The sequence below is a fragment of the Myotis lucifugus genome, unplaced genomic scaffold (assembly GCF_000147115.1).
Source record: "Myotis lucifugus unplaced genomic scaffold, Myoluc2.0 scaffold_137, whole genome shotgun sequence".
NCBI classification, from domain to species: domain Eukaryota; kingdom Metazoa; phylum Chordata; class Mammalia; order Chiroptera; family Vespertilionidae; genus Myotis; species Myotis lucifugus.
Window position 1 is genome coordinate 3,070,087 of NW_005871185.1, and position 25,922 is coordinate 3,096,008.

Consider the following 25,922-nt stretch of genomic DNA (forward strand, 5'->3'; position numbering starts at 1 on the left):
GGATGTCCACCCACCTTCCTTCTTGGCCTAATGTGCTGTAAGTGCAGCAGTGGAAAGCGTGGAAGCAACGTTGTGGTTTAGGCTGCGACAGAAGTGTGTGTGAGCGCGTACACCCGCCTCTCGGTGATGTTGATGCGTCTTTCAAGGCCTGTAGCTTAAAGGAGGGCTCCAAGATATAACACTGTGGCAGGGAGGAGTTCAAGTCCTAGGCAGGCGGTGAGAGGGTGGCTGGGAGCTGAGCGGGACCGTCCGGCGGCTGGAGGTGCAGTGAAGGCTAGAGCCTGCAGGGATGTTGTTCTGGGCGGACAGGCAGCCCGGTCCCTCAGTCATCAGGAGTGCAGATTTTGTGGAAATAAAAAGGCCAGAATTCCAGCACCAGGGGAGAGAAGGTGGGGCCTTGGCCGACATGTGACTTTTATATGTTGTGGGACTAGAGGTTACAGACAGGCTGAGGCAGGTAGGTTGATTCCAAGAATAAAAAAAAGTTCACAGAGATGCAGGGATAGGGTTGGGGAGAAAGGGAACCTGCCACTTTGGTGAGTCCCTGAGACTTTAGGACTCGGTTGCCAGCACCCTAAACAAGGGGCTCCGACGCACGGTAGGGTCGCAGCGCTGTCCGCCGTGGTCTGTGCTAGTGGCACGTGGCCGCAGACCTCCGGCCTCCTGCAAGCAATGGTACCGGCGTCTGTGCTGGGTGTTCACTGCCGTGTCCTGGCCCCTGTCCTTGCTGCTGTAGCTGCGCATTCTTACCGTCACACAGCCACCTTCTAGCTCCAGGTGGGGGTAACTTTGAAGCATCTTTTGGATGAGAAATGGCGTGAGCGTGTTCTTGGGCCTTCCAGCAGCACAGCAGGCCAGCACTCGGCGTGTCCGGCGTGTCTGATGGAAGCAGGGGGTGCGGGGACCAACCAGGCTCTGGCTTACACGTGGGCATCTCAGGCCTTCTCACCATGGCCTTCTCTCTCTCTCTCTCTCTCTCTCTCTCTCTCTCTCTCTCTCTCTCTCCAGAGTGCTGTAGAGGATTGCAGAATCTCTGGGAGTGACTGGTGGCTTATGGGACGTTGGCGTCGGACCCTTTGTCACACACCTGCCGCGTGGGACGATGACGACTCAGAGAGGAAGGAGGCCCGCGGTCACACTCACCTGCCTCTTCCTGGCCACAGCCGGCTGCTTCGCTGACCTGAGTGAGTCTGCCCTTCCCTTTCTCCGCCTGCCCCTCTTGGGAGAACACTTGCCCCTTAATGTCAGACAGAAGCGTTGCACATTCTACCACCGCCCTTTCAGAAGCCCTTCCTCCCTCAGGATTTGAAAGAGCACTCATTCCCCCTGGTTCAGGGACACGCTCAGTAACGCAAGATGAGAAATGATCCCTGCAACATCACAGGGCTCATAGCTGGGCATTTTAATCGTTTCCGAGCCACACCAGAGGAGGAGGAACAACAGTAGTAACTGCCTTGTTCTGAGCACTTATTATTTGAGATTATGGCAGGGAGTTTACATGTTTGCAAGCTTCACAGCAGCCCTGTGGGAAGTATTATTAGCCCCATTTTACAGATAAGAAACTGAGGCCCAACAAGGCCAAAGTCACATGGCTCAGAAGCGTGGGACTGGGATTCAGATTTAGGTCTGTCCAACTCCAAACCTACGTGCCCGCCTTTGCACCCACGGCCACTCCATTCTGCCCTCTGGATTGAGCACCGGCTGGGGAGGGCACCCTGGTCTTCAGAGAAAGATCCGCTCCTCTGGCTGCTCGGCTCTGAAAGGCTGCCCGGTGCTGCGCTTCTCAAAGGTCCTGCTGCTGGAGCCCTGAGCGTGTCACTTCATGGCTGCATCTGTTCTTCTTGCAGACAAGGTGCCTCAGGTCACCGTGCAGCCCCCCTCCACGGTCCAGAAGCTCGGGGGAACTGTGATCCTGGGCTGCGTGGTGGAGCCGCCGGGGATGAGCACCACCTGGCGCCTGAACGGGAGGGAACTGAACGGTTCCGATGATGCCCTGGGCGTCCTCATCACCCGCGGGACGCTGGTCATCACCGCCCTCAACAACCGCACCGTGGGACGGTACCAGTGTGTGGCCCGGATGCCTGCGGGGGCCGTGGCCAGCGTGCCAGCCACAGTGACACTAGCCAGTGAGTGCTGCTCCTTTGCTCCCCGGCCGTGGTGCGGTCTCTCCTCCTCTCTCCCAGTCTCTCTGGTCTCTCTGCCCTCGCCCCCTCACCATTCCTATCCCCTGTCATTAGTCTTACCATAAAGGGGTCTTGATCAGTGAAATGTAGAATCGCCTGTGGGAGCTGCCCAGCAGTCCCAGGGGCGGGGCGTGTGCCTTGCGAAGCCACTTTGCGAGAAGGGGACACGAGTGTCTGGGCTGAGTGTCCAGAAGGAGAGAACCTGACATGGATGAGCTGTTTCTGTGGCCCCAGAGCTGGGCCAGGCCCTGCCTTTCCACTTGGTCACTCTGTGGGTTTAGGTGGTTGTGCCAGTTGCTCACTGTCCTCCGAGCTCCATCCTCACTGCGGCTGCTGTCGGAGCACTGACAGGGCTCTGTGTGGGCTGAACAGAGCCTGCCCACCCCACTCCTGGCCACCTGCCTCTCTCTGAGGGGCACGCACATTATACAGATGCCTGGGGTGTAAACAGCAGCACACAATGGAAAGGAAGCTGCACGACAAAGGGCTCAAGAGAAGAGAAAGGAGGAAGAGATCAGGTGATGGTTTGGTCCAGGGAGGCTGCCAGGAGAGGACTTCATGCTACTCTTACATGTAATCGCCACTCGGGTCTACTCTGACCCAGGTACCACACGCACCTTACCTGGTCTGCTACCCACTGCACGCGTGGCAAATGAGACTTGACTGATTAAATAAACGTCCGAGGCTGGAGAGCCCCCACCCCCACCCCTACTCTTATGTGCCAGGTCTGGAGCCGGGCTATATGAAAAACCACCCCCCTTTCCTGGAGCCTGAAGTGTAGGGCATGGGGAAACTCTGAGATTAGTGGGGTCTGGGTGTAAACTGAGATCTTCAGAGCTTGCTCCCCTGTGACTCACTCAGCAGTGCCCCCTTCTCCCTGGCAGCCCTGCCTTGGGCTTCCACATCACCACCATCGCCACCCTGCTGGGTGAGATGTCCAGGAGGCCGTGGGTCACGCCTGGGGCCCTGGGCGGTGTGAGCCCTGGGAGGAGAGCGATGAGGGTGGGGAAGCAGAAGAGCAGAGGAGGAAAGACCCTTCTCTCCCTCTGGCTCCCAGTTCCCTGAGGGGCTGCCCTCCACGGGAACAGTGGAGCAGCCCTGCCCGTTTCTCAGAAAGGAGGAAGGCAGGGTGGGTCCCCGTCTCCCTCAGGGGCCAGGCCCAGCAGCCTGGGCTGCATCTGGGAGCCACTCCCCAGCCTCCATGAGAGCCACTTTGTGGCAGAAGGAGCACCAGTGGATCTGCGTGCCGGCCTCGGGGGAGCAGGCCCTGGGCTCATAGCCGAGCTGTGGGTGATTGGAGGGCGCAGGAGACTTGGGTGAGGACAGGGAGGGTGCGGAGGGGCCATCTCTTCATGAAAGGAAAGGTTGAGGTCAGAGCTCCACCTCCTACCATCATACTCCTCCTTTATATTTTTAATTATAGTTAAATTACATTATAGAAAGTTTGGAATCTATAGAAAACAGTGTTTCTCCTGAGCCCTCATCACACAACCACTATTATCATTTTGGAGCACACCCTCCCAGCATTTCTCCAGACCCACATCTTGCACTGTTGACTACTGGACATGTGGTCTCTACCTTTTCTCCTCTTCCCCTTGACATGGTACAAGCATTTTGCATTGGCCATGTGACCGTTTTAATTTTGTCTTTTTTATTTAAATGCATCCGGTAAAGCACATGAAGTGCGCTAATGTTCCGTGACAACCTGGCGCGGTTTCCACACGTCCACACCGTGTGCCATCACTCCAGCAGGTTCCTCGTGCCCCTTCCCAGCTCACCTGCCCCACCCCAACCAGAGCGGGATCGTCGTCCCCCATGGCCCGGGAACATCCACCAAAAGGCACCGAACCCTTTTCCCATCACCAGTCAGGTTGCTCCCAGTTGTCCGTTCTTACAAATAAGATGTGCTTTTTAGCAGCATTGGTGCCTTTGAAGGATAATGCTGCTCATCTCGGAGGGAGAGTCCATCTGCAAATGGTCAGCACATGTCTGTGAAGCGCAAAAACGCCATCACCATTCACTTGGCCTAATTAGGAGCCAGGCTGAGCCTTTCATTGTTTGGAGAAGGGGAGAGCTGGAGAGGAGGAGGTTTGCTTTGGAGCCCTCCTTGTACTTCAAGGTGTATCTGTGTGAGGGAAGACAATTTATAGCTTTATTAAAAAAAAAAATTCCTGGCCACTTCTTCTCTAACGCTTAAAGGGATCTGCAGTTGGCAGTGAGGACAAAGGGAAGGGTTTGGTTGCAACCCAAGAAGGCACAGCAAGAGAAGAAGGGGCTTGTGCAGAAGCCAACTGAGTCTTGTTTGAAAGCCAAGAGCTATTGGCTTGTCATTTAGACATGAATCAGAAGTGAAATGTTTGGGCCTGACGAGAAGGACGGAGAGGTTCTGGAAACCGGGAGAACGGGCGTGGAGGGGTTGTGTCATGGAGAACAGGGAGTCGGTGGAGTGGGACTGCAGCCTCCCACTTTGGAGGAGGCAGCGGGAAGGCAGGAGAGGCGGGAAAAAGGGGTGCTGTCTTTGGGTTAATGCCATGGGGCATTTGGCCCAGACTCAGCAGTTAGATTAAGTTTCCGAAAGCACATTCCTGAGCAGAATGGGGGCTGTGTTTTGCTGGTTGGCTGGTGTACGAGGGAGGCTGAGCAGCAGAAGGGATTACCAAAGGCCTAGTCTGCACTTAGAAGCCAGGCTGGGCAGTGGCGTGCCGGTGTGCACGCACGCACACCCCACACAGTTCGAGACTTCCTTTTCCTCGGGCCTCCTCTGCGCATGTCCAGATGTTCATCCTCTGACAAAGCATTGGCTGTGTGGCCTACCTGGCAAGACTGCCTCCTGCATCTCAGTGAACTTCTGGAGATCACTGGGAGCTTTTGGTGATCGGGGCTGGGGCCTGGCATGAGGAATCGGGGTACAGAGAGGCCACTAGCAGGACTTTCCTGGTCCAGACCTCTTTGACCCTGATGCTGGGGGGTGGGGGTTGCACCTGGCCTTCATCCCCACCTGGTGACGTTGGCTTCTGGTCTTCAGGTAAAATTGAACCACCTGAAGAGTCTCACCTGAGCACTCCTACCCTCCTCCCCAGCTTGCCCTGGCCGTGTGGATAACGGCTGCCCTCGCTCTGTGGAGGTGCCTCCCCAGTCTCCTCTGTAGGGAATTCTTTCCTTATCGAGCCTACATGCTGTTTGTGGCAAATCTCTCTTGCTGCTAATGCCTCACTTCAGACCACCTTATTTAATTCTTGCTTTTTGACATGCATTTGACTTTGAGATCCTTGATTCCTTTTACCTTTCTTTCACAAGCTTTACACCAGGAGCCAAACGCTTGACATGGCTCAAACGTTCCCACGCTGTGCACCTGAGCCAACAGCAGGAATTGCCAACGGACACCACAGCCCTCCATCCAGGCCCCGACTCAGCCTGAGAAGGGTTCTCACACAGCTCAGCAGTGCTCACAACCGGTTCATCAGAGCTGACATGCCTGTCACAGCCACTTCCTGTCCCTTCCCTCCAATAACCTGCCGTTCAAGTAATTACCCTACATAGTTCTTCATCTCCAGCTTTTTTCCAGTTTTTATTCCTTAATTCTCCCAATTATCCTTTCAGCCCTAGTTTCCAGTCGAGGTCGGAAATAAATTGGTGGTACCTGGGTAGGAATTTTAGTCCTCAAGCTCATGTGACATCTTAGGCTGATGCTGGTGTGATTGAGAGCGGGTCTGTCACTCCCTGCAGCTCCTCCATCGAGGCCTTCAAGCACTTAGACCAGACACCCACTGCTGAGCTACCCTCTCTCGGGCAGCAGCAGGCGGCTGGCAGGACAGGAGGGAGTGCTCCTTCGGCAGCTCTCTCCCTGACGCTGTGCCTTTGAGGAAAGGTCAGAAAGTGACAAGGCCCTTTGTTACCATAATTTAATTCATGAATATGATGAAGAGCCAAACTGGTCTAATGGGGGGAAAAACCCAAACAAGAAACTGAAAGGAAAAAAAAAAGATACTGGATTTAAGTTCTAACTCTGACACTTTGAGTTACTGTGACTTAGAGCAAGTGACCTAATCTAGGTTGTCACAGCATTGAGATGAGCACAGTATATTACGTCTTCACTCTCATGGCTTTTTCTTTGAGGATCAAATGAGAGAATATGTGATAGTAATTTTTTGAAGCATTTTATACATTCCAGGCGTTTATTCATTCATCAATTTGGTCAACACACGTTTGTGGAGTGTTTTCCTGCAGAGTCTCCGGGCCTGGCTGCCCAGCTCCATCCTGGGAACAGCCCTTTGGAATCCAGAGTCCAGGGGGTGGCAGAGCGCCAGCCATAGCCGGAACCAAGAGAGAGGATTGCCTTGTTAGGAAGAGAGAGCTCACCAATTCCTGTGATCGTCTTTACTCCCTATGCACACCTGTTCTCCAACCTATAGCCCTGCTCCCAGCTGCCTGTCAGAGCGGCCCGCGGTGGCCCTGCCCTGCCGTCACTGTGGCCCACAGGTGCTGTGTAGGCCTCTGTTGTACACTGCCGCTCGGCCTTCCAGCCAGGCTGGGCTGACCCGGCCCCCCAAATGTGAATGCCACAAACAGAAGCCTTGTCTCCATTAGCTCAGCTCCCCCCGACTCTGATTCCCATCAGACATTTCCTTGAGGTCGTCTAGGCTCTGACCCTGAGCCTAGAACAGGCCATGAAGGGCCACTGTAGACATTTCTTTCTTCAAGTCATTTCTAGCTGCCTTCATCCCTGTTTTAGTCAGAGTTCTACAGAGAAGCAGAACCAATTTTACATATATATGGAGAGAGAGAGAGAAATAGAGACAGGAAAAAAGAGAGACGGAGAAAGAGGTTTAAAGGACTGACTCCCATGATTGTGGAGGCTAGGAAATCCATAATCCATAGGGACTCAGGACCCCCACTTGGGAAACAGCAAACCATCCGTTCTCCAACCCTGGGTTCAGTATTTGGATGTTTTAGAGAATGGAGTCCCGAGAATTAGGGAGTGTTTAAAATTCCCAACAAGGCACCATGAGACCTAGTCCCGATGGCTGAGGATCTCAGTCTATTGGAGAAAATCGGCTGCAGAAACATGGGAGCCAAAGAGCAAGCCAGACCTGTGAGTGGCCTCACAGACATGTAAACAGATTTTAGTGGGAGCTCAGATGAACAGTGATTCAATTGGGGGATTGAGGAAGACCCAGAGACACCTTTATTTCGAATCTTTTGAGTCCTCACATACCTTCCTCTGACCTTCAACAACTAAATTCACCTTTCAGTATTGTGTACTGAGACTGAAGCCCAGGCCAGTTTCCGGGTTGGGGCAGATACTGGCATAGTAAGTTTAATTTCCGATGCGTGTTTCCACGGTGAGTTGACTCGGGTCCTGAGTCTAACCACCAGGTGATTGTCTCTTTCTTGCTGCTCTTCCTATTCCCCACTCCACTCCCAACCCCCACTTCTCACTGTTTCTCCTCTCTTTTCCCTTTGGGAATACACATTTTGTGATTTAGAAAGAAACACCTTAGAGTGTTTTTTCCTGCACCACCTCTCTCCCCCAGTCCGGTTCAGCCAGCCAATGATTGCTTGACAAAACAAGAAGGAACCCTTCCTTGCAAATTGGAGAAGCATTTGTTGTTGGCTTGGATGCCTCAGAGAATCCCTTTGGTTTGGGATGAAGGGCTGGCTATGGTGTGAAGAAGTGTTGGGGGAGGAAAAACCACACAGGTGTCTTCCTGAGCAGCCCCAGGAGGGCAGGGGGGGCTGCAGCTCAAAAAGGGGGGCTGATGAGGGTCTCCTTTGCCAGGAGAGACAAGCAGCTCCATATGGGGTTCATAGCTGAAAAAGGAGAACTAGCTTGAGCCTAAAATTTAGCTACTTTGTACTTTGCCACTTGGACAGGAAAATCATCGAGAGACAGCTTAGACCCAAAAGGTGCTGAGAAGCTTGAAATCTAAATAGGAAATGAATAAGGAGAACCTTACAGCTTTAGGCCAAAGTCATATTCACTCTTTCTGTTTTCTGCTGGATACAAGCAGAAATTCACAACTCACAAGAAGGTCCCCGATGTTCAGGCGGCACTGGCAGCGCTAATCCCATCAGACCTGGCCCAAGTGCCCAGGCAGACGTGTGGTATAAGCTCTGCTCGGGGCACGGGGGCAGCGGCTGTCTGCCCTAAGCATCCAGGCTTCCAATTCTCTATTTAGCAATGGTCAATATTTGCCAAAGGAAGACCTCGAGACCATGGCACATCGTCCACCAAGGACATTCTCAATGCATCCCGCCCTTCTCCTCAGTCTGTTCTTCGCACACAGCTACACGCGTAAGGAAACCCCAGGGCCATTTTCTAAGCTGTGTGTTGAGGGGAATTCTAGATCCAGCGAGCCAGAGCTGCAGGAAGGATTTCAGCAGTGCCCCCGGCCAGGGATTTCACTTTCCACAGTCAACTGCAGTCCGAAATTATTAAGTGGAAAAATTCCAGAAATAAACGTTTCTTGAGTTTTAAGTTGCACAGTTCTGAGTAGCATGATAAAATCTCACACGTCCTGCTCTGTCCTGCCCGTAGTGTGAATCATCCCTTCGTCCAGCACCTCCACACTGTTAGCCACTCAGTACCCACCTTGGTTATCAGATCAACTAACGCAATCTTGCAGTGCTTGTGTTCAAGTACCCCTAATTTTACTTAATAATGCCACGTTTACATAACTCTCATTGCAGCATCATTATTAGGACAATTATTGTTATAATTGTTCTCTTTCATTTGTTATTGTTGTTCATAACTTAGTGTGCTTAATTTATAAATTCAGCTTTCATAACTATGTACATACAGTCATGTGCCACTTCACAACAGGGATGCATTCTGAGAAATGTGTTGCTAGCCGGTTTCATTGTTGTGCGAACATCGTAGACTGTACTTACACAAAACTGCACGGTTACAGCCTATTGCTCCTACGCTACAAGCCTGTGCAGCATGTTAGCGTACAAAACAACAGGAGAGTAAATCTAGCGCAAGAGAAAATGATGCACTCAAACATTGCGGTAAACGAGATGTCTGAGGCGGCTGCTGGCACAGAACTGCATACTGTTTACAGCAAAACTATTTTATAGGTAGGAAGAGTACACTCTAAAATAACAATAAAAAGTATAGTAAATACTTAAACCAGTAACGGCCATTTACTATCAAGTGTTATACACTGTATGTAATTGGGTGGGCTATACTTTTATACGACCAGCAGCACAGTAGGCTTGTTTACACCAGCATTCCCCAGACACGTGAGGAAGGCGTTGAGCTACGACGTTATGACAGCTACAGTGTCTCTAGGCGATAGAGTGTTTTCAGCTCCATTATAATCTTAGGGACTGCTGTCATATATGCAATCTGTCGTTGACCAAAACGTTATGTGGCACAGGACTGTATAAGGAAAAAACATAGTGAATATAGGCTTCGGTACTGTCTGCAGTTCCAGGCATCCACTGGCGGTCGGGGTCTTAGAACATATCCCCCACAGAGAAGAGGGGAATGCTGACTAGCTTGCTGGACATCACTGGAATCCTTTAGGAAACACGATGCAAAATGATTCCTTTAAAATGAAAAAGAATCAAGAGAACAAGCGAGTCCCTCGGCTCTCCCTTTTCTGTACGTGGAAAAGTCGAGGGATTTGTACTCTGATCTTGGTTTTAGACTTTCAGCCATTTTCAGAATCTGGTAATGACCCTGAGAGCTAAAGGACAGTGAGTCTGTTCTGCAAGTGAAATGTTCACATCTAAGATAAAGGGCTACTTCTTAACAGTGAGAGAAAAATGTAAGCAAAATGAAAAGAAAAAAAAAACTCACTGAGGAAAAATACAGCATTTTTTTTCCTGTAGGGAAAATTGTGCTTAATTTTGAGTGACTGTCTCTTCTACTTAAAAACATCGGAGGATTTCAGGGGTCGCAGACTAAGTCTCAGGCTGTAGGATGATACACATGAGCCCGTCTCTGAGCCCCACTTCCATCGAGGCCCAGCCAACCCCATTTTCTCAGCTCCTGGCACTCCCCTTGTTTTGGAGATGGTGCTCCATATGCCCGCACCATCTTGCTTTCCATTCCTTTCCCCAGAAAGTTCCTCCCTCCCTGGTTTAAAAATTCTTTCTCAGTTCTCAAGACTCAGGTATCTTCTCCTTTAGGAATCTTTTCTTGAAACTTTCAACTTCCCCAGTGTCTATGGTAGGGTCTCTTCTTCCCAGCCTCCTCACCATCCTGGGTTAGAGAACCCTCTCTTGCCCTGTCTCACTGCCTGGAGGGCAGGATATTGCCATTCAGCTGGGTGACCACGCTGCTCTGCACAGGGCCTGGTGCACAGTAGGCCTTCAGTGAGTGTCTAGGAAGAAGAAGACTCTAGATTAAAATGTGTTTGAAGTCTAGAAGATCAAGAAGGGCATGCAGAAAGTGAACAAAGGCTTCTTCACTAAATCCTGATATATTAAACATTTTAAGGAAGTAAATAGGAAAGAATGAAGCAAGAACTCGGGCCATAAAGATACAAAGAAATTCAGGAAGGGTTTAGAAAAACGGATGGATATGAGAAACATAGAAGGCTGTGTTTTTTTGGTTGTTGTTGTTGTTGTTGTTGTTGTTGTTGTTGTTGTTTTTTAAAAGAGATGTTTGGAGGAAACTTTGGAACCTTTGAAGGGAGACACCAGTGACTGTGGCTCCATGTCCCATCAGACACTCTGGGGGACACTGTCCGAGGTGGTGGGTGAAGCCACCACTGCTTCAGGAATACTTGGTTCCCAGGCCTGCGGGCAGAAGTGGGCACCCCTGTGGGCTTCACTGGCCATGGGACATGTCCCTTCCTCTCCCACCTGGAGTGCTGTTTTTAAGGGCAGGCTGAAGTGCTCATCTTCGTTCCTCCTGGGCGCCTTGGCCTCGCTTTCCAGTCCTCTCCCTCTTCCTGTGCAGGCTGCCTGCCTGCCAAAGACCGTGCCAGGATCCTGGATCCAGCTCTGGCTCTGATGAGCCCAGACCACCAGGATTCACATTAATTTTCCCATTGCTAAAGTTTATAGTTTATATTGAGTTGATCAGAGAAATATGTGTGATGTGGGTTGCTGGCAAGTAAATCTTTTTTTCCTTTTCTCTTTCTTCAGTGTATTTTTTCAAACCATTTCATTCCTTGGTCGAGTCCAAAAGAAACTCCCCAGTCCTGCTAACCAGCCCTGCTTCATAGCAGCACTGGAGTCAGGTAAACGAGATGGTCTACAGACATCTTCTCCGTTCATCTGGCTGCCAGACTCGGTGGAGACGTGGCTCCCACCCTTGATTTGTCTTCAGGGATTAATCACAGTTCTCATTCTCTTCTGTCTTTTAAAAAAATATATTTTTAATTGGTTCAAGCCAAGAAATTCCTGAAGCATTAGGCCAGTTTATTGCAAATCATTTAATGACATTGCAAACTAGGTTCTTTTTATTTTTCTTCCTTTTCCTCTCACACTCCTCCCTTTCTGTCTTCTCTCCTCTCCTGCCCACCTCCTGTCATGACTTTGATCTCCTGCCCTCACCCCCTGGCTCTTTAATCTCTTCTCCATCCTCAGTTTTCTCTCACTGCTCAAATCTGGGTGCAAACTCCAACGCAGCTCAAAGGAAAAGAGAGAAACACAAGATTTAACAGCGAATATGTTTGGCATCTGCAAAGGGTTTTTTTCCCCCATAGAAACTGTTTTTTATTTAAATAAAAGAGAGCATGTCTTGTTTTCATCAGAAAGTGTGTTTGAGAAATTTTATGTCATGTTTCCATGGCTGTCAGGAAAGTGCTTTGGAGCCAAAATTATTTGTGCAATAGAACAGGCAGAAAAAAAAATCCCAAAGAGAGCAAATATATTTACCCACTCACCCTGCCTGCAAAGAGAGGGGCAGTTCTCACTCCGCCAACCTCCTTTCTACATTTCCTCAGGAGGTGCAGGCGCCCTGCCCTGGGCTGGAACGCTGGTGGAGGTGGGACACCCTCTGGCACATTGTCAGTCCTGCCTTGTGTGCTGTTTTATGTCTGTCCATTAGAGTAAAGCTCGCTAGATTAGGACCTGTGTCTTGTCTTCTCGGTGTCTTCTTCAATGCCTGGCATAATAGATCACCTCCAGCTCCTGGCTGGCTAATGACGGTCTCCATGACGCCTGGAGGGGTGGTCTTGTGCCGAGTGCTGACTACAGAATATCCTGATTTTGTCCAGCCTCGTGGGTTACAGTGGGTTTGGTTTCAGTGGTCTGTGTGCCAGGGCAACCGACTGGCAAAAGGCTTAGTCACTACCCAGGATGTGTGGTTTCTGAGCTGCCTGCCTGTGCCCCAGCAAACCCCAGCCACTCACCAGGAGCTGTGCTTTCTGACCGAAGGGAAGCACTGTCAGCCTCCATTCTCTACGCTGCCTCTGGAATTGATTCTCTAGCAAAGCACTTTCATTTCAGAGGACCGATCTTGGGGTCACGCCTGGGGTGGAGGTCAGTGTGGTGGTTCTCTGCCCATCAGTGAAGCAGCCCGAGGCGCTAGCAAGCTTCTGCATGGCCAGAGGCCACACGGGAGGCAGTGCCCAGGACCCCCCCACCCTTCTCCAACCCCACCTCCAAGTCTGTCTGTAAGGCAGTGAGCCACAGGCTCTGCCTGAGAATGCTCTTAGGAGCTTCGCTTCCCTTGCACTTTTCCAAATTCAAGAAGGGACTCAGGTGCAGGGAGGGTCCGTGGGGTCAGCACTGAGGAGAATGCTTTGTTAGAGCAGAGCCTTCTGTGCTGTGAAACGTTAGCCACACATGCAACAAGCCACCACAGGACAAGTCAAGACCTGGAGCCATGAGAAGTGGGGAGTAGAATTATCAGTCAGCCCAGAAACTTGCCGATGGCCACGAGGCTACGGAGCCGTCCTGGCAGCATTGCCAAGGGAGGGAGCCGCTCCACTGGGTGCCCCCGCAATCTGGTGGATCCCATCCAAGCCTCAGCGAATGAGTGCAGGCTTGCCTGGTGATTCCTGAGAGCAGGCGGGAGGGAGGCAGGACTGACTGTACGGGAGAAATGCCTGGGTGGGTAGAAAGCCAGTTGTTTAGGGTGAGCTCGTAGAGAGGAGGATGTTGGTAACTCCATGCAGCCCGAGCCTACGGCACTATTTCACCTGACTTCTTACACAGAATTGAACTTTTATTTGCAGCCTAAGTGAGGGCCCAGGGAAAAGAGGTGGCTTGAGGAACCTTCTTGACTGTGATCCTTAAGCTTAAGGATTACACGAGGCCACACTGCTGAGGCGCACAGGACCTGTCAGTGGGTGTGTGAGTTCCATGGAAGTCAGGGAGCTGGGCCTATGATTAAGATTGGACACTTCTGCACTATGAGAAGGCATGAACATGCAGCAAATATTGTAGTTTCATTCATAGCTCTACTGAGCCTCTCACTAAATAAAGGAAAGACTGAATCCAGAAGGTGGTGAGAAAGGAATTGCAAAGGGGCTCAAGATAACTTACCAATCGTGTTTTCTCCTGTGACCCTGGCGATGGCAGCCATGCCCACGTGCCTCTCAATGTCTTTTACTTGCCTTTTCTAACCCTGGCTGGCTTGTCTGATGCACCCTGTAAATGTGAAGAGGAAACATGGGGCACATCACATGATCTGTTTGAACAAATCCCTGCAGTCTGTGCATCTAAGGTCCCAGGGAAGAGACAGAGCAGAAGATACATGTTCCCTGAAGAAATTGAACACATAGAAGGCAGGGAAGTGAGCAAAGTTCTGTTTGGAACCTAAATGAATATGGGCTTCCTCTGAAAGCACAGCATTTTGTGGAATGTAAGGAAGGTCAGGAATCTCCAAGGTGGCCCCAGTGACTAGGGCTTCTGACCTGCTGAGAGCCAAGAAACAAGAGCGAGCCTATGGGTGTCTGATTAGTGCAGACAAGTTAATAAAATAGCTGGAATACACAAAGAGAGGATGCAAAAGCGGGTCTGAGGGAAGGCATAAGAGGATTAAAGCTGCAAAAACAATCCAGTAATGGATTTCTCAAACACACCAGCCAACAGGCAAGGACAGGTGTCCTGTCAAACCATTTCCTGGTGAAACCTGATCCATCCTTCTGACTCAGGGCCTGCTCACCTCATTTGTAACTGAAGGGCCTGCCCCTGACTCCCAGTGGGGCTCTCTGAGCAGCCCGGAGACTGGCCAGGAAGCCAGCTTTGCAGACAAAGGGGCCGGGGACAGGCTGCTTTCCTTCACATGCAGGCAACTGCATCTCTCTGCATCTGCCTCGCCTGGCGGCTGACGAGGCTGGCACTGCGCATGAAACTTCACCCATCTCTGTCCTCCCTACTCCAAAACACTAGAAAGGGTGCTCTGATTTTCAAGTCGGTCATCACTTCATTACTCTGTCTTTGATCCCTTAGTGAAACTCAACTTTTGCTCCAGCAGCCAATTTGGGAGTTTGTCTAGTGAAGCAACAGCTAAGGCTTACGTTTAGGAGGCACAGGGAGAGGACAGGGCCAAGGACTAAACTTCTGCTTATTTGTTCTGACACCAGGAAGGTTTGCCTGCCAGTCGACCCCCGTGGGGAGCTGGGTGCCCAGCTGGGTGTCCTCGGTCCTGCCTGCATGGCTGTTGTGCACATGTTGGCATCAGAACAGAGGGCTGTCTGGCCACATGGCTGACCGGTGCCCAGCTTTGTGCCTCCCCCACTGCACAGCCTCCTGTCTCCAGCCCAGCAGTTGTCAGAGGTGCAGAGGGTGCCAAGAGGGGCTTAAGGAGGGCCTGGTATTTCTGGGGCTGGGTGGGTGAGGGGGTTGCACGGAGGAGCGTGCTCTGCTCCTGCCTGGATAAGCCCGAAATTGCCATGGGGCAGGAGCCCAGGCCATTAAGATGGTGATGGCATTCTGGTGCCAGACTCCTTTCAGTTGCTCACGCCTTTCTTGCAAAACGATCTGTTAGGTTTAAATATATTCTTGCTCAAGGCAAATTTCCTTGGAATGAGGTAAAGATAAGGGGGAGGGTAGGAAAAAACTCAAAAACTCTTAGTGGAGTATTTTTAGATTTATTAGACCATTGAAGGGAGTGCTTCTTAGGGATGGGGGAATATTCCAGATGCCCTTGAGCTCACAATACTCACAGCTCGCTCTGTGGGGCGCCTCCTGGCTTGGCAGGTACACGTGCCCTGTGTTGAGAACTCTGAGGCCTCGGCATCGTTTAAGTGCCTGGCTTTGGGAAGCAGTAGCCATATTTAGCTAGAACACACTGAGCTCAGGCAATCCTCCCCTTCCCACAGTCCATATCCCCTTCTCTCTGAGAGGAAGTGCATCCTATGTCTTGGCGGAGAGGCTCACCCAGGACTGGGCCGTCATTTATGGGGCCCAGTGCAAAATGACAATGCAGGGTCCCTTGTTCAAACATGATGAAGAATTTCAAGATGGTGACAGCAGAGCATTAAACCAAGCATGGACCCCAAGCACGGGGCCCTGTACAACTGGGCATGTTACACGCCCATGAAGCTGGCCTTGGGCTCAGCCCTCTTCCAATGCAGCGGTTCTCAACCTGTGGGTTGCGACCCCTTTGGGGGTCGAACGACCCTTTCACAGGGGTCGCCTAAGACCATCAGAAAACACATATATAATTAATATTGTTTTGTGATTAGTCACTATGCTTTAATTATGTTCAGTTTGTAACAATGAAATTGGGGGTCACCACAACATGAGGAACTGTATTAAAGGGTTGCGGCATTAGGAAGGTTGAGAACCACTGTTCCAATGTATTCAATGAGGATTAGCGAGCATTTGCTATATTCTGCATACTGGGCAGCGGGCTTGGGGTTGGAGGCGTGGAGTGCAAAATAGACTGCTCACTAGAAATTTACAGTTTAGTTAGGGTCAGATATCATGCACACAAAATTAAATAATGATGAGATCATTCTTCTAAAGCCCAGAAGGCCTTAAACAAATAATGGGCTTTCTCAGAAAGCACTTTTAGTCACCTACGCAAAGGAAGGGGTCGTGAGGCTGGCCTTCCTCGATCCACAGGCATCACGTGGTGGGCCTGGAGAATGAAGTGGAGTAAGAGAAATGAATTGGGCAGGCTGTCATTGGTTTTGCCACGCCACTCTGTGGACAGCAGCACGCATGTCTTACTCCACATTTATTGGACCTATTTTACCTCTTTCCTGTGACCCCGGGAGTAACCTCTCAAGGAACGTTCTATTTTCAAAATAGCCACACTTAGATAAAAGGTTGGCCGAACTTGGATAAAAGGTTCCTAGGACATGGGCCGTGCTAGGCCCTTATCCTTGAGCTCACAATGTAGGCCAACTCAACTAGCACATCTGAGTTCACAGGCAACAAACGGGCCCCTTGTACCTGATGGAGGGGCCAGCTCTGAGACGGTCATTTAATCAGTCATTCAACATCACTGGGCATCTACTTGGCCAGGCCTAGGTTAGGTTCAGAAAACATGTATGAAGACTTGGCCCTGCCCCTAAACGGCTCACAATCTGATATAGTGATCAAAGGGACAAGCATCCTTTCATAGACACAGAAGGGCCCTCCTGCCCTGGCTTGACTTGGCTTGACTGAGAGCTTCTGGAAAGTTCCATTGAGTGGGATCCTCCTGAGCCGGCTGAGTGCCTCAGTCACCAGGCTGTCCTCTGGCGACAGTAGTTTGTTTTTAGTAATTATCTCTCCTCTCAGACACCTGACTCCCCCTGCTCCGGTGGCCTTCTCTGGGTCTCCAGTGGAAACAACAGCAGCAGGTGGCGTTGTGGTCAGCTCCCACAGTAGTATTGTTCTCAGGAGCTGAGCAGAGGTGGTGTGGTCAGCAGTCAGTGAAGGTGCCTCGAGGGTGTTTTCTAAGTCCATTATGAAGAGTGGGTAAACACTAGTAATCTCATCTCTCTTATCTTCCTCTCCATCCGTCTTATTTCCTCTCTCAAGTTAAATTCAGTGACAGTTCTGAAAACCGAATTTGGAATGTGGTTTTGTTGCACAAATGGCCCATTCTGTTCAGCAGCATCAGTGATTCGGCTCCTAGAGAGACAGTTTTGTGGTTTGGACTCTTGGGTTGATTGGGAAGCATCTGGCTCTTGTTCCAGATGGACCTCCATCCTCTCTCAGCTTAGATCCCAGTCTTCTTGCCAGCGTGCCAACCCAGGAGAGAGCCACTGTGCTGCCAGGGGCTGCAGCCCAGGGTCAGGGCCCTCAGCTCCCCCGTATTCCCCTGCCATTAAGCCACACCAGGGAGACCCCTCTTTGCCTTAGAAACCCTGGGGGCATCCACAGCTCCCCACCCCAGCCCTGAGAAGGTATTAGCCATGATGTAGAGCAAGCATGTCAAACTCAGGGGCTAACATGGGCCAAATGAACGAGGCGTGCGGCCCACGGGCCATGAGTTTGACATGCTTGATGTAGAGTATAGCTCCTGGGTAGCAGGAACAACCCCGGTTAGAACCATGCTTGGTAACCGAGCGAAATCCTGGGCCTCTCACTTTTCACTGTGGATGTCTGGGAAGAACCAGGGAAGACCGTTCTTGAACTGGAGGAGACATCGGCATTCTCTTTTGTTGTTCCTTCTGAGCTCTGCCAGGACATTTGTGCCTTCACCCTAACCAGGTTTAGTAGGGCTGGTGGGCCTGGTCAGCTTGCCCCCATGTCTCAGTGTAACAGAGAGTCTGGTCCGCATCACAGGCTCCACCTGAAGGAATCTCCATGTCCACCCCCACCCTGCAGCTCATATGTACCAAGTTGAACTCCAATGCAGTGATGAAGGCCACACAATCCATCCTTTAAACTCCCCTAGACAACAAAAGGTAGAGGAAAGACTCACAGAGAGCCCCCAATGTGAGGTTTTACAGCTGTTTATTGAGACTAAAGACATCGAGACATAAGCCACCCTGGAACATTTCATGTCTCCTCCATCAAAGCCCAACCGGCACCCCCCCCCCTTCTCTCCACAGATCTCCAGGACTTCAAGTTAGACGTGCAGCATGTGATTGAAGTAGATGAGGGGAACACAGCGGTCATTGCCTGCCACCTTCCTGAGAGCCACCCAAAAGCCCAGGTCCGATACAGTGTCAAACAGGAGTGGCTGGAGGCATCCAGAGGTGAGCAAGCAGGAGCCCAGAGGCCAAGGCCGGGGGGAAGCTGGCCATCCCTGTCTTCGGCCTTGATATTTAGCCCTGTGGGATCCTGAAGGGACTGGCTCCTGTTACGGAGGTCTTCCGCCCTGTCTGAGGAATGTCTTTGCTCTTTGAGGCACTGGATGATGTTGCTAAGCTGCACCATTTGGTCAGGGCTGTCAGCATAGGTTCCAGATTTCCCCCATGTGAGCTTCCGGCCACCAGGCCGACACAGAAAGGCTGCCGACAAACCCAGCCGCCCCTGCAGCTGCAGCGTGGGAGGTGGAGCTCGTCCCCACACAGCAGAGCAGTCTTCTTATGGAACTTGAGTTTCTCCCTGTCCCCATTTTCCTAGTAATGCAGCCCTCTCAGGGCGACGGGGGGGGGGTGGGGGGTGGGGGGGGGCGCGAGCTTTGGTCTCCCCGAGTACCAGTTGGGGGAACAGGAAGCTTCATCCACAACTGAACCTGTACGCTAGGGCAAGTAGACCCTACTGACTGGACCCCACAGCTCAAAATGTGTAACTTTAAAAACATATACATTTTAAAATATTTTATTTACGTTTTCTGGTTATGAAAGGAATGTATGTTCACTATAGAAAATACAGAAAACTGTTTTCTGGAAGGGTAAAGACCCGAGTCCTGCCCCTCGAAATACGTGGAGGCTGCGGGAAGAACATCGTTCTGCAACGTCCCCAGCGGGAGCCTGGAATGGCCCCTAGAGGAAGCCTGCCCAGCCCACAGGGGCCAGAGCTTCTCCCTATTCTGTCTGATATTTGCCTAAGGAGCTCATACCCAGGAGCAGGCTGGTGCCAGGCTTAGTGAGCCCGGGGTATAGGGATACCCCGACTCCCAGGGCAGGCCACCAGGAGCTTGGAGTGGAGGGCTGGTGATTCGCCTGCCAGGAAGCTGGACACCACTGGTGTGTCCAGCAGCATGAGCCGATCTCCTGCTGAGAGAAGCCGAGCCCAGCCCTGCCCCCCCCACCTCAGCCCCCCTGACACCCCTGGCCCAGAGCACACAGCCCAGCAGGCCAGTGATGCAGAGGGGAGAGCTTCCTTGGCGTTCATGGAGAGCGTGGGGTTGGGGTCAGAATGTTCTCCCCGTTGCAGAAATTCAGTAGTGAGGTGGCTCAGAGCTGCGACTGACAGATGATGGCAGGTTCTGAAGTGAAAGCCCGCCCTCCTGTGGGAATGACCTCTTAGCTCCCAGGGGTGCATCAGGGCCCCTCGAGCCTGACAGCGGCCGAGGCAGCACCCGTTGGGCCACTTTACAAATAAGGGAACCCAATCTGTGAGGTTATGACCTTGCCCAGGATCACACCGTCAGTACAGGCAGGTCCAATGCCTGAGTCCAGGTCTGGCTGACCCCATTTCCTGCTGCCTTTCGCCAGCTTCCTGACGTGTAAAATGCTCTTCCACAAATCTGTGGACTGACCTGGGGGGAGTTACCAGCCGGTTAGCTGGTTCCTTAGTTGTTTCGTTCCCTGACATTCTGTCCCCCTGGCTTCCAGGTTTTATAGGAGAAGAGCACTTGCGGGGGTGGGCTTGCTGGGACTCAGGTGCACATCTCGGCTCCTGCCCCCCCATTTGTGGGAGCTGTTGGGTGTAGTGCTTTAGGCCCAAACTCACCCATGTTCCCTTCCTGTTCTTTCCTCAGGTAACTACCTGATCATGCCCTCGGGGAACCTCCAGATCGTGAACGCCAGCCAGGAGGACGAGGGGATGTACAAGTGCGCCGCCTACAACCCGGTCACCCAAGAAGTGAAGACCTCGGGCTCCAGTGACCGGCTGCGCGTGCGCCGTAAGGGGCGGGGCCTCTCTGGTGGAGGGAGGGGCCTGGGCTCCAGCTTTGTGTTCCCCGAGTGGGGGTGGGGGTGAGGGTTGTGGGGCTCCAGCTAGTGCAGTGGTTCTCAACCTTCCTAAGGCCGCGACCCTTTAATACAGTTCCTCATGTTGTGGTGACCCCCAATTTCATTGTTACAAATTGAACATAATTAAAGCATAGTGATTAATCACAAAAACAATATGTAATTATATATGTGTTTTCCGATGGTCTTGGGCGGACCCCTGTGAAAGGGATCCTCACACAAGGCCCTGGTCCCCAACGCTCTCCTTCCCCTCCTCCCCCTCCAGGCTCCACGGCAGAGGCCGCCCGCATCATCTATCCCCCAGAGGCCCAGACCATCATCGTCACGAAAGGCCACAGTCTCATCCTGGAGTGTGTGGCCAGTGGGATCCCGCCTCCGCGGGTCACCTGGGCCAAGGATGGGTCCAGTGTCGCGGGTTATAACAAGACGCGCTTCCTGCTGAGCAACCTCCTCATCGACACCACCAGCGAGGAGGACTCGGGGACCTACCGCTGCATGGCCGACAACGGGGTCGGGGAGCCTGGGGCGGCGGCCATTCTCTACAACGTCCAGGTGTTTGGTGAGTGTCTCCTGCAGACCTTCTTCTCCTTGACCTTCTCTTTGGTCTGCTTGGCCTGTCGAGAAGCTCCTAACCCCAGCTCAGGGTCACGTCCCTTCTGAGAGGTCACGTGCCGAGTGAGTGACAGGAGCACTGAGAGGTGGAGGTCCTGGATCGCAGGGACTAGGGTAGAGGGCTGACTGCCCCTCGGTGCCCTTTCCTGCTGTGGCTCTGGTGGCGGAGACGGAGGCCTTCCCTTTCCTCTGTCAACAGCCAGGGGAAAGGGGGAGCTTTCCTCTGTCAACAGCCAGGGGAAAGGGGGAGCCTTCCTGCCTGGCACGGACGGGGAGACTCCGCCTCTCTCACCCCTGCTCTGGTTTCCCGGCAGAACCCCCCGAGGTCACTGTGGAGCTGTCCCAGCTGGTCATCCCGTGGGGCCAGAGTGCCAAGCTCACCTGTGAGGTGCGCGGGAACCCCCCGCCCTCAGTGCTGTGGCTGAGGAACGCCGTGCCCCTCACCCCCAGCCAGCGCCTCCGACTGTCCCGTAGGGCCCTGCGCGTGGTCAGCGTGGGGCCTGAGGACGAGGGCGTCTACCAGTGCATGGCCGAGAATGAAGTTGGCAGTGCCCATGCCGTGGTCCAACTGAGGACCGCCAGGCCAGGTGAGTGCAGCACGAGGGCCAAGAGTGGAGTGAATACTCACAGAACCCTTCTCTCCAAGGGAATCTAAAATAGAACCCCGATGTGTAAAACCAATAAAAGTGGCTTTCAGTTGTAAGTTCAAATTTATGTTAACTTATTAAAAAGAAGTGCAGGTTTTCACTAGTGAAGATGACCCATTTAGCTGTTGTATTAGAATTTAAAAATATAATTTAATTGTTTTGTAGAATCTGTGGGTTCATAGGGTTCCATGGAACCCAGTCTGACAACCCCTGCTCTGGAGCAAAGGAAAGCAATTGTATTGTTAGCTTGATTCATTTCCATTGACACCTGTAGTGACTGAGCAGTTACTGTGCTCAGCACTGGACTAGGTAGCCTGGGGAATACAGAGAAACATAACACAGAATTAGCCTCAGGAATTTTCTCATGGAGGAGATAAAATATGCAGAGGAAATAATTGGAGAAAAATACAATGACAGAGAATGAAATGCTAAATCGTCATTGTCAGATGCCAACCTCCCGTGGGGCAGGCAGAGTCCGTGGGTGCTCCCTGAAGCAAGTGCTGCCCTGGCTCCTCAGACTCTCAGGGGCGTTTACAGTTGGCTTTCCATCTCCCGTTTCCAGGTCAGTGCAGTGGAGAAGGAAAAGGCCCGTGTGTGCCGTGTGCTAAGACTCCCCAGTGTGGGGCTGCCCCCAGCCCCAGGGTTAGGCATGAGAAAGAGGGCACGGGGTTCCTGCACCCCAGAAGCAAATAGATAGTTCACTTCAGACGTGGAGTCCGGAACACAAACAGGTTGCAGACACGCTTGCCTGTCATGCCTGGGCCACGACAAGAAGCCTGGATGTGGGCACCAGACTGCCTTTCCCTACGGAGGGCAGGGGCATGACCCTCTCGCCCGTGGAGCCTGTTGAGTGGGCCGATGGCCATGTCAGTCCTGCCCTGAGGGCTCTTCCTGCCCGGCAGGTCTTCTCTCAGCTCAGCAGGTGACCAGGGGACTAACACCCTCTTCCTTCCCTGTCTTTCCTGCTCCAGGCACAACCCTGAGGCCATGGCCCGATGCTAAGCTGGACACTGCCACACCTCCCGTGCCACCCTCCAGACCAAGAAGCCCCGACCAGATGCTGAGGGGGCACCCAGGGCTCCCGAGGCCTCCAACGTCGGTGCAGCCAGCTTCCCCGCAGTGCCCTGGAGAGAAAGGGCAGGTGGCGCCCGCCGAGGCACCCGTCATCCTCAGCTCGCCCAGGACCTCCAAGACTGACTCTTACGAGCTCGTGTGGCGGCCACGGCATGAGGGTGGCAGCCGGGCACCGATCCTCTACTATGAGGTGAAACACCGCAAGGTATGGTGCCTGGCATTGTGCCCACCTCGTCTCAGGCTGGGCGGGGGTCTCTGTTATCTCCCTCCCCCTGAGCTCCCGCCGCAACCTGGACGGCCAACCCCACTACTGGTCACGACCTCCCGTCTCCTCCAGGGGACTTTCCTACCACCTCCAGGAAGAGGGTGGTGCTGGGCATTTAGGACCCTACGAGGCCCAGGAAAAAGCCATGCCTTTGCCTCCACGTCTGGGCTTCATGCACAGGCTTCCCGGAAGCTACCACCACCAGCTTCTAGTCCCAGAGGGAGCGAACTGTCTCCCTGTTAACCATCCCCGGTCCTCCCCTCCTGGCTCTGCCATTTGTTGTTGATGTTGTTCTGTTTTTGAAACAAGCTAAGCTCCGCTGGGTGCATACCTGCAGGAACCCAGGCCTGGTGAGCGAGCTCTAAGCCAGGAAAACAAACATTTGTGAACAGTATTTCTCTGAGGCCTGTAAAGCACCCTCAGTTCTCAGACTCGTGGCTCGGGTTTGACAGGCAGGCGTTTGAGCTGGAAGCACATCGAGTTGCTCAGACCTTGACAGAGGGGAGTCTGTCCCGTGGTGTTTGGGGAGCTGTCGGGAAGGACTCCGGCGCTGACGGGGTCTGGGACGGAGCCTTCCAGCCCGCCGTCCTGCACGCTGTGTCCTGGGAAGCAGAAAGGGTCCCCGGGCTGTCACCCTCACTCAGCGCTGCATTCTCACTTGCTCCGACCCTGCAGTTCCTGCAGGAGGATGTCCTTGCAGTCCGTTTCCGATCGCCCCACGTGCATGCTGCCTTCCCTCTAAGGTCATTAGACAGTAGGCAGTTATTGTTTTCAAATGGATTTTTTAAAATCTTACTTGATAAGTAACGCGTTCTAATGCTAGACTTTCTTATGCATTCATATTTTTTTTGCTCATGAAAGTGCTGTGTGCACTTGGAAGAAGAATTTGGATAATATATGAACGTGGAACTAAAAGTGTTTATCAACTCTTCTTCCCCATCTAAAAATGAAAGCCAGGCCTGCGAGGAGGAAGATCTGGCTGTGCGGAAGCCGTTTCCCCCACTGGACATGCGGCCTCTCTGTGCCTGTCCCCTGGACATGCTCAGGACAAGTCCACAGAGACTCTGAGGGGGGTCAGAAAGACACCTCGGGCAAAGCTGCCTCCCAGGGCGGGGGCCAAGGGCAGGCAGTTCCTTATTTGGTGCTCGGCCTGCTGGCCACCTTATTGCCAGCCAGCAAAGGAGGTGAATACATTTTTAACAAACAGCAGCATTGTTCAGCCCAGGTTACGGGGCAGGGCTGGTCCTAATCATTGTAACTGGACACCTCCACCTCAGAGCTGTAGACAAAGATCAGGGCAGGCCAGACGCTCGTGGTCCCCAGGAGATGGCAACCAGCATGAGAGCAAGAATAATATTTTTCAGGCCAAGAGGTGGCCACCAAATTGCCTCGCCAGAGGGCAGGCTGGCAAAAGCCGGGCATGGCGATCCGGAAATGCCAGGCTGGGGTGGCACCCAGCCTCTCGGTGTGTGTGACAGTGACTAATTACCGTTCCATTTCTTATTTTCATTTCTGGTCCCAGTGGCAGTGTGAGGCCAGGCCTGGGAAGTGAGCAGACACTGCCCACTGGGCCTCACTTCTATCGAGCCAGCCTGTGGGGCACTTGGAGCTGTTAGGTGGGCACGGCCGCGGCAGAAATGATGTCCCAGAAGCAGTTCCTTTCTTCTGGGACTAACATCTTCAAGATCCTCACATCAGAAAGAATTTGGACATAAAAATATCAGCATTTGGGTTGTTTCTTCAGACCCCTTCTCTTGCGGGAGCCTGCGAGCCTTTCAGTGCTTTTTCCCCTTTTCACACGGGGGAGTGGCTTCATTTCCTGGTGCATCTGCAGAGCCTGGCTACTGTGTTTGGGTTTCCAGCACCGCCGGGGATTCTCAGTTTGTAAAATCTTCTCCCCCTGGAACAAATCCTGGAAGCCTGACATTAACGAGCCCGGGCCCTGCCTGGCCCGTGAATAGCAGGGCTTGTTCTACTTTGGAATATTCTTCTTGGGACTCAGAGCTTTCCTGGCAGCTGTTTAGTTCCTTCAGCAAACCACACCTCAGGCTCCAGCAGGCTCTCTGAGACGTGCACGCCGCAGTTAGGTCTGTCCTGGAAGGTAGGGTGGCTGAGAGCAAGCAGCCTGGCCTCTGAGCATCGCCCTGAGCCTGAAGCGCCTGTGTTGTTGTTTTTTCTTTAAAGAGCTGGGAATGTGACGCCATTACTATTCATCCATAATCCTGACAGCTCATCCACACTTTTTAAGTTCTAAGCAAGGACTGAGGGCAGGAGCAGAAAAGGGAGGATTGAGATGGCGGAAACCTCACAGAGCGGAGGGTGTGGGGCCGTAGGGAGAAGGGCCAGGCATTTGTTGGGAATCTACTGACCACCCAGTTCAAAGCTCGACACTTTACACAAATCACCAAATTTAATCTTCAGAATCACCTGAGAGACATTTGCTTCATTTTACAAATGAAAAGCCTTGGGATCAGAGAGGTTAGAGAACTTGCTTATGTTACACAGATAGTAAGAGAGACAATCAGGATAGAACCCAAGATTTTCTGGCTCCCAGATTGTTTTTCTTTCTAAAGAGGTTAAGATTGTGAGCATGCACTCACTGGGGCTGTGGCCTTTGGCAAATTACTCCTCTCTCTCAGGCTGTTGTCATGAAAGCACTGTATAGCATATATAAAGTGCTCCATGCCTAGCACCTGATAAATGCTCAGCAAATGCAGCCATTCTACTGGTACTGCTACTTTTACTATCATCCTCATCTTATCTATTCTAATAATATAGGAATGTGCAAATTGGCCAGGACACCGCCATGTAACAACCAATCAGGACAGGGGCGGGGCCGTGGCGGAGAGCTCTCAGCACACCTGCACCAGGGGTCCGAAGGGTGTGGAGAGGAAGGGAGAGCAGATAGGCAGTTAGGGTGATCAGGCCATGAGGGGAGCGCAGGAGGGGGGAGCAGTTAGGCAGTTAGGGGGATCAGGCCAGGAGGGGAGAGCAGTTAGGGGGATCAGGCCAGCAGGGGAGCAGTTAATGGCATCAGGCAGGCAGGCAGGCAGGCAGGTGAGTGGTTAGGAGCCAGTGGTTCCGGATTGCGAGAGGGATCCCGGATTGGAGAGGGTGCAGGCTGGGCTGAGGGACACCCTCTTTCCTCTCCGGCACGTGCATGAAATTTCATGCACTGGGCCTCTAGTTAGAATATAAACTGTTT

The 25,922-nt window shown here is 52.4% G+C and overlaps 1 protein-coding gene across 1 annotated transcript in view; it reads left to right on the forward strand.

The window, feature by feature from the left end:
- Positions 1-25,922, forward strand: part of BOC (BOC cell adhesion associated, oncogene regulated) — a 70,024-nt gene that overhangs the window by 34,839 nt on the left and 9,263 nt on the right. The window contains 7 exon segments of the mRNA XM_023758705.1: positions 1,009-1,184; positions 1,848-2,126; positions 18,089-18,235; positions 19,909-20,052; positions 20,385-20,678; positions 21,046-21,318; positions 22,350-22,878. Of these exon segments, the coding sequence (XP_023614473.1) occupies positions 1,103-1,184; positions 1,848-2,126; positions 18,089-18,235; positions 19,909-20,052; positions 20,385-20,678; positions 21,046-21,318; positions 22,350-22,878 (1,748 nt within the window). The 5' untranslated portion in view covers positions 1,009-1,102.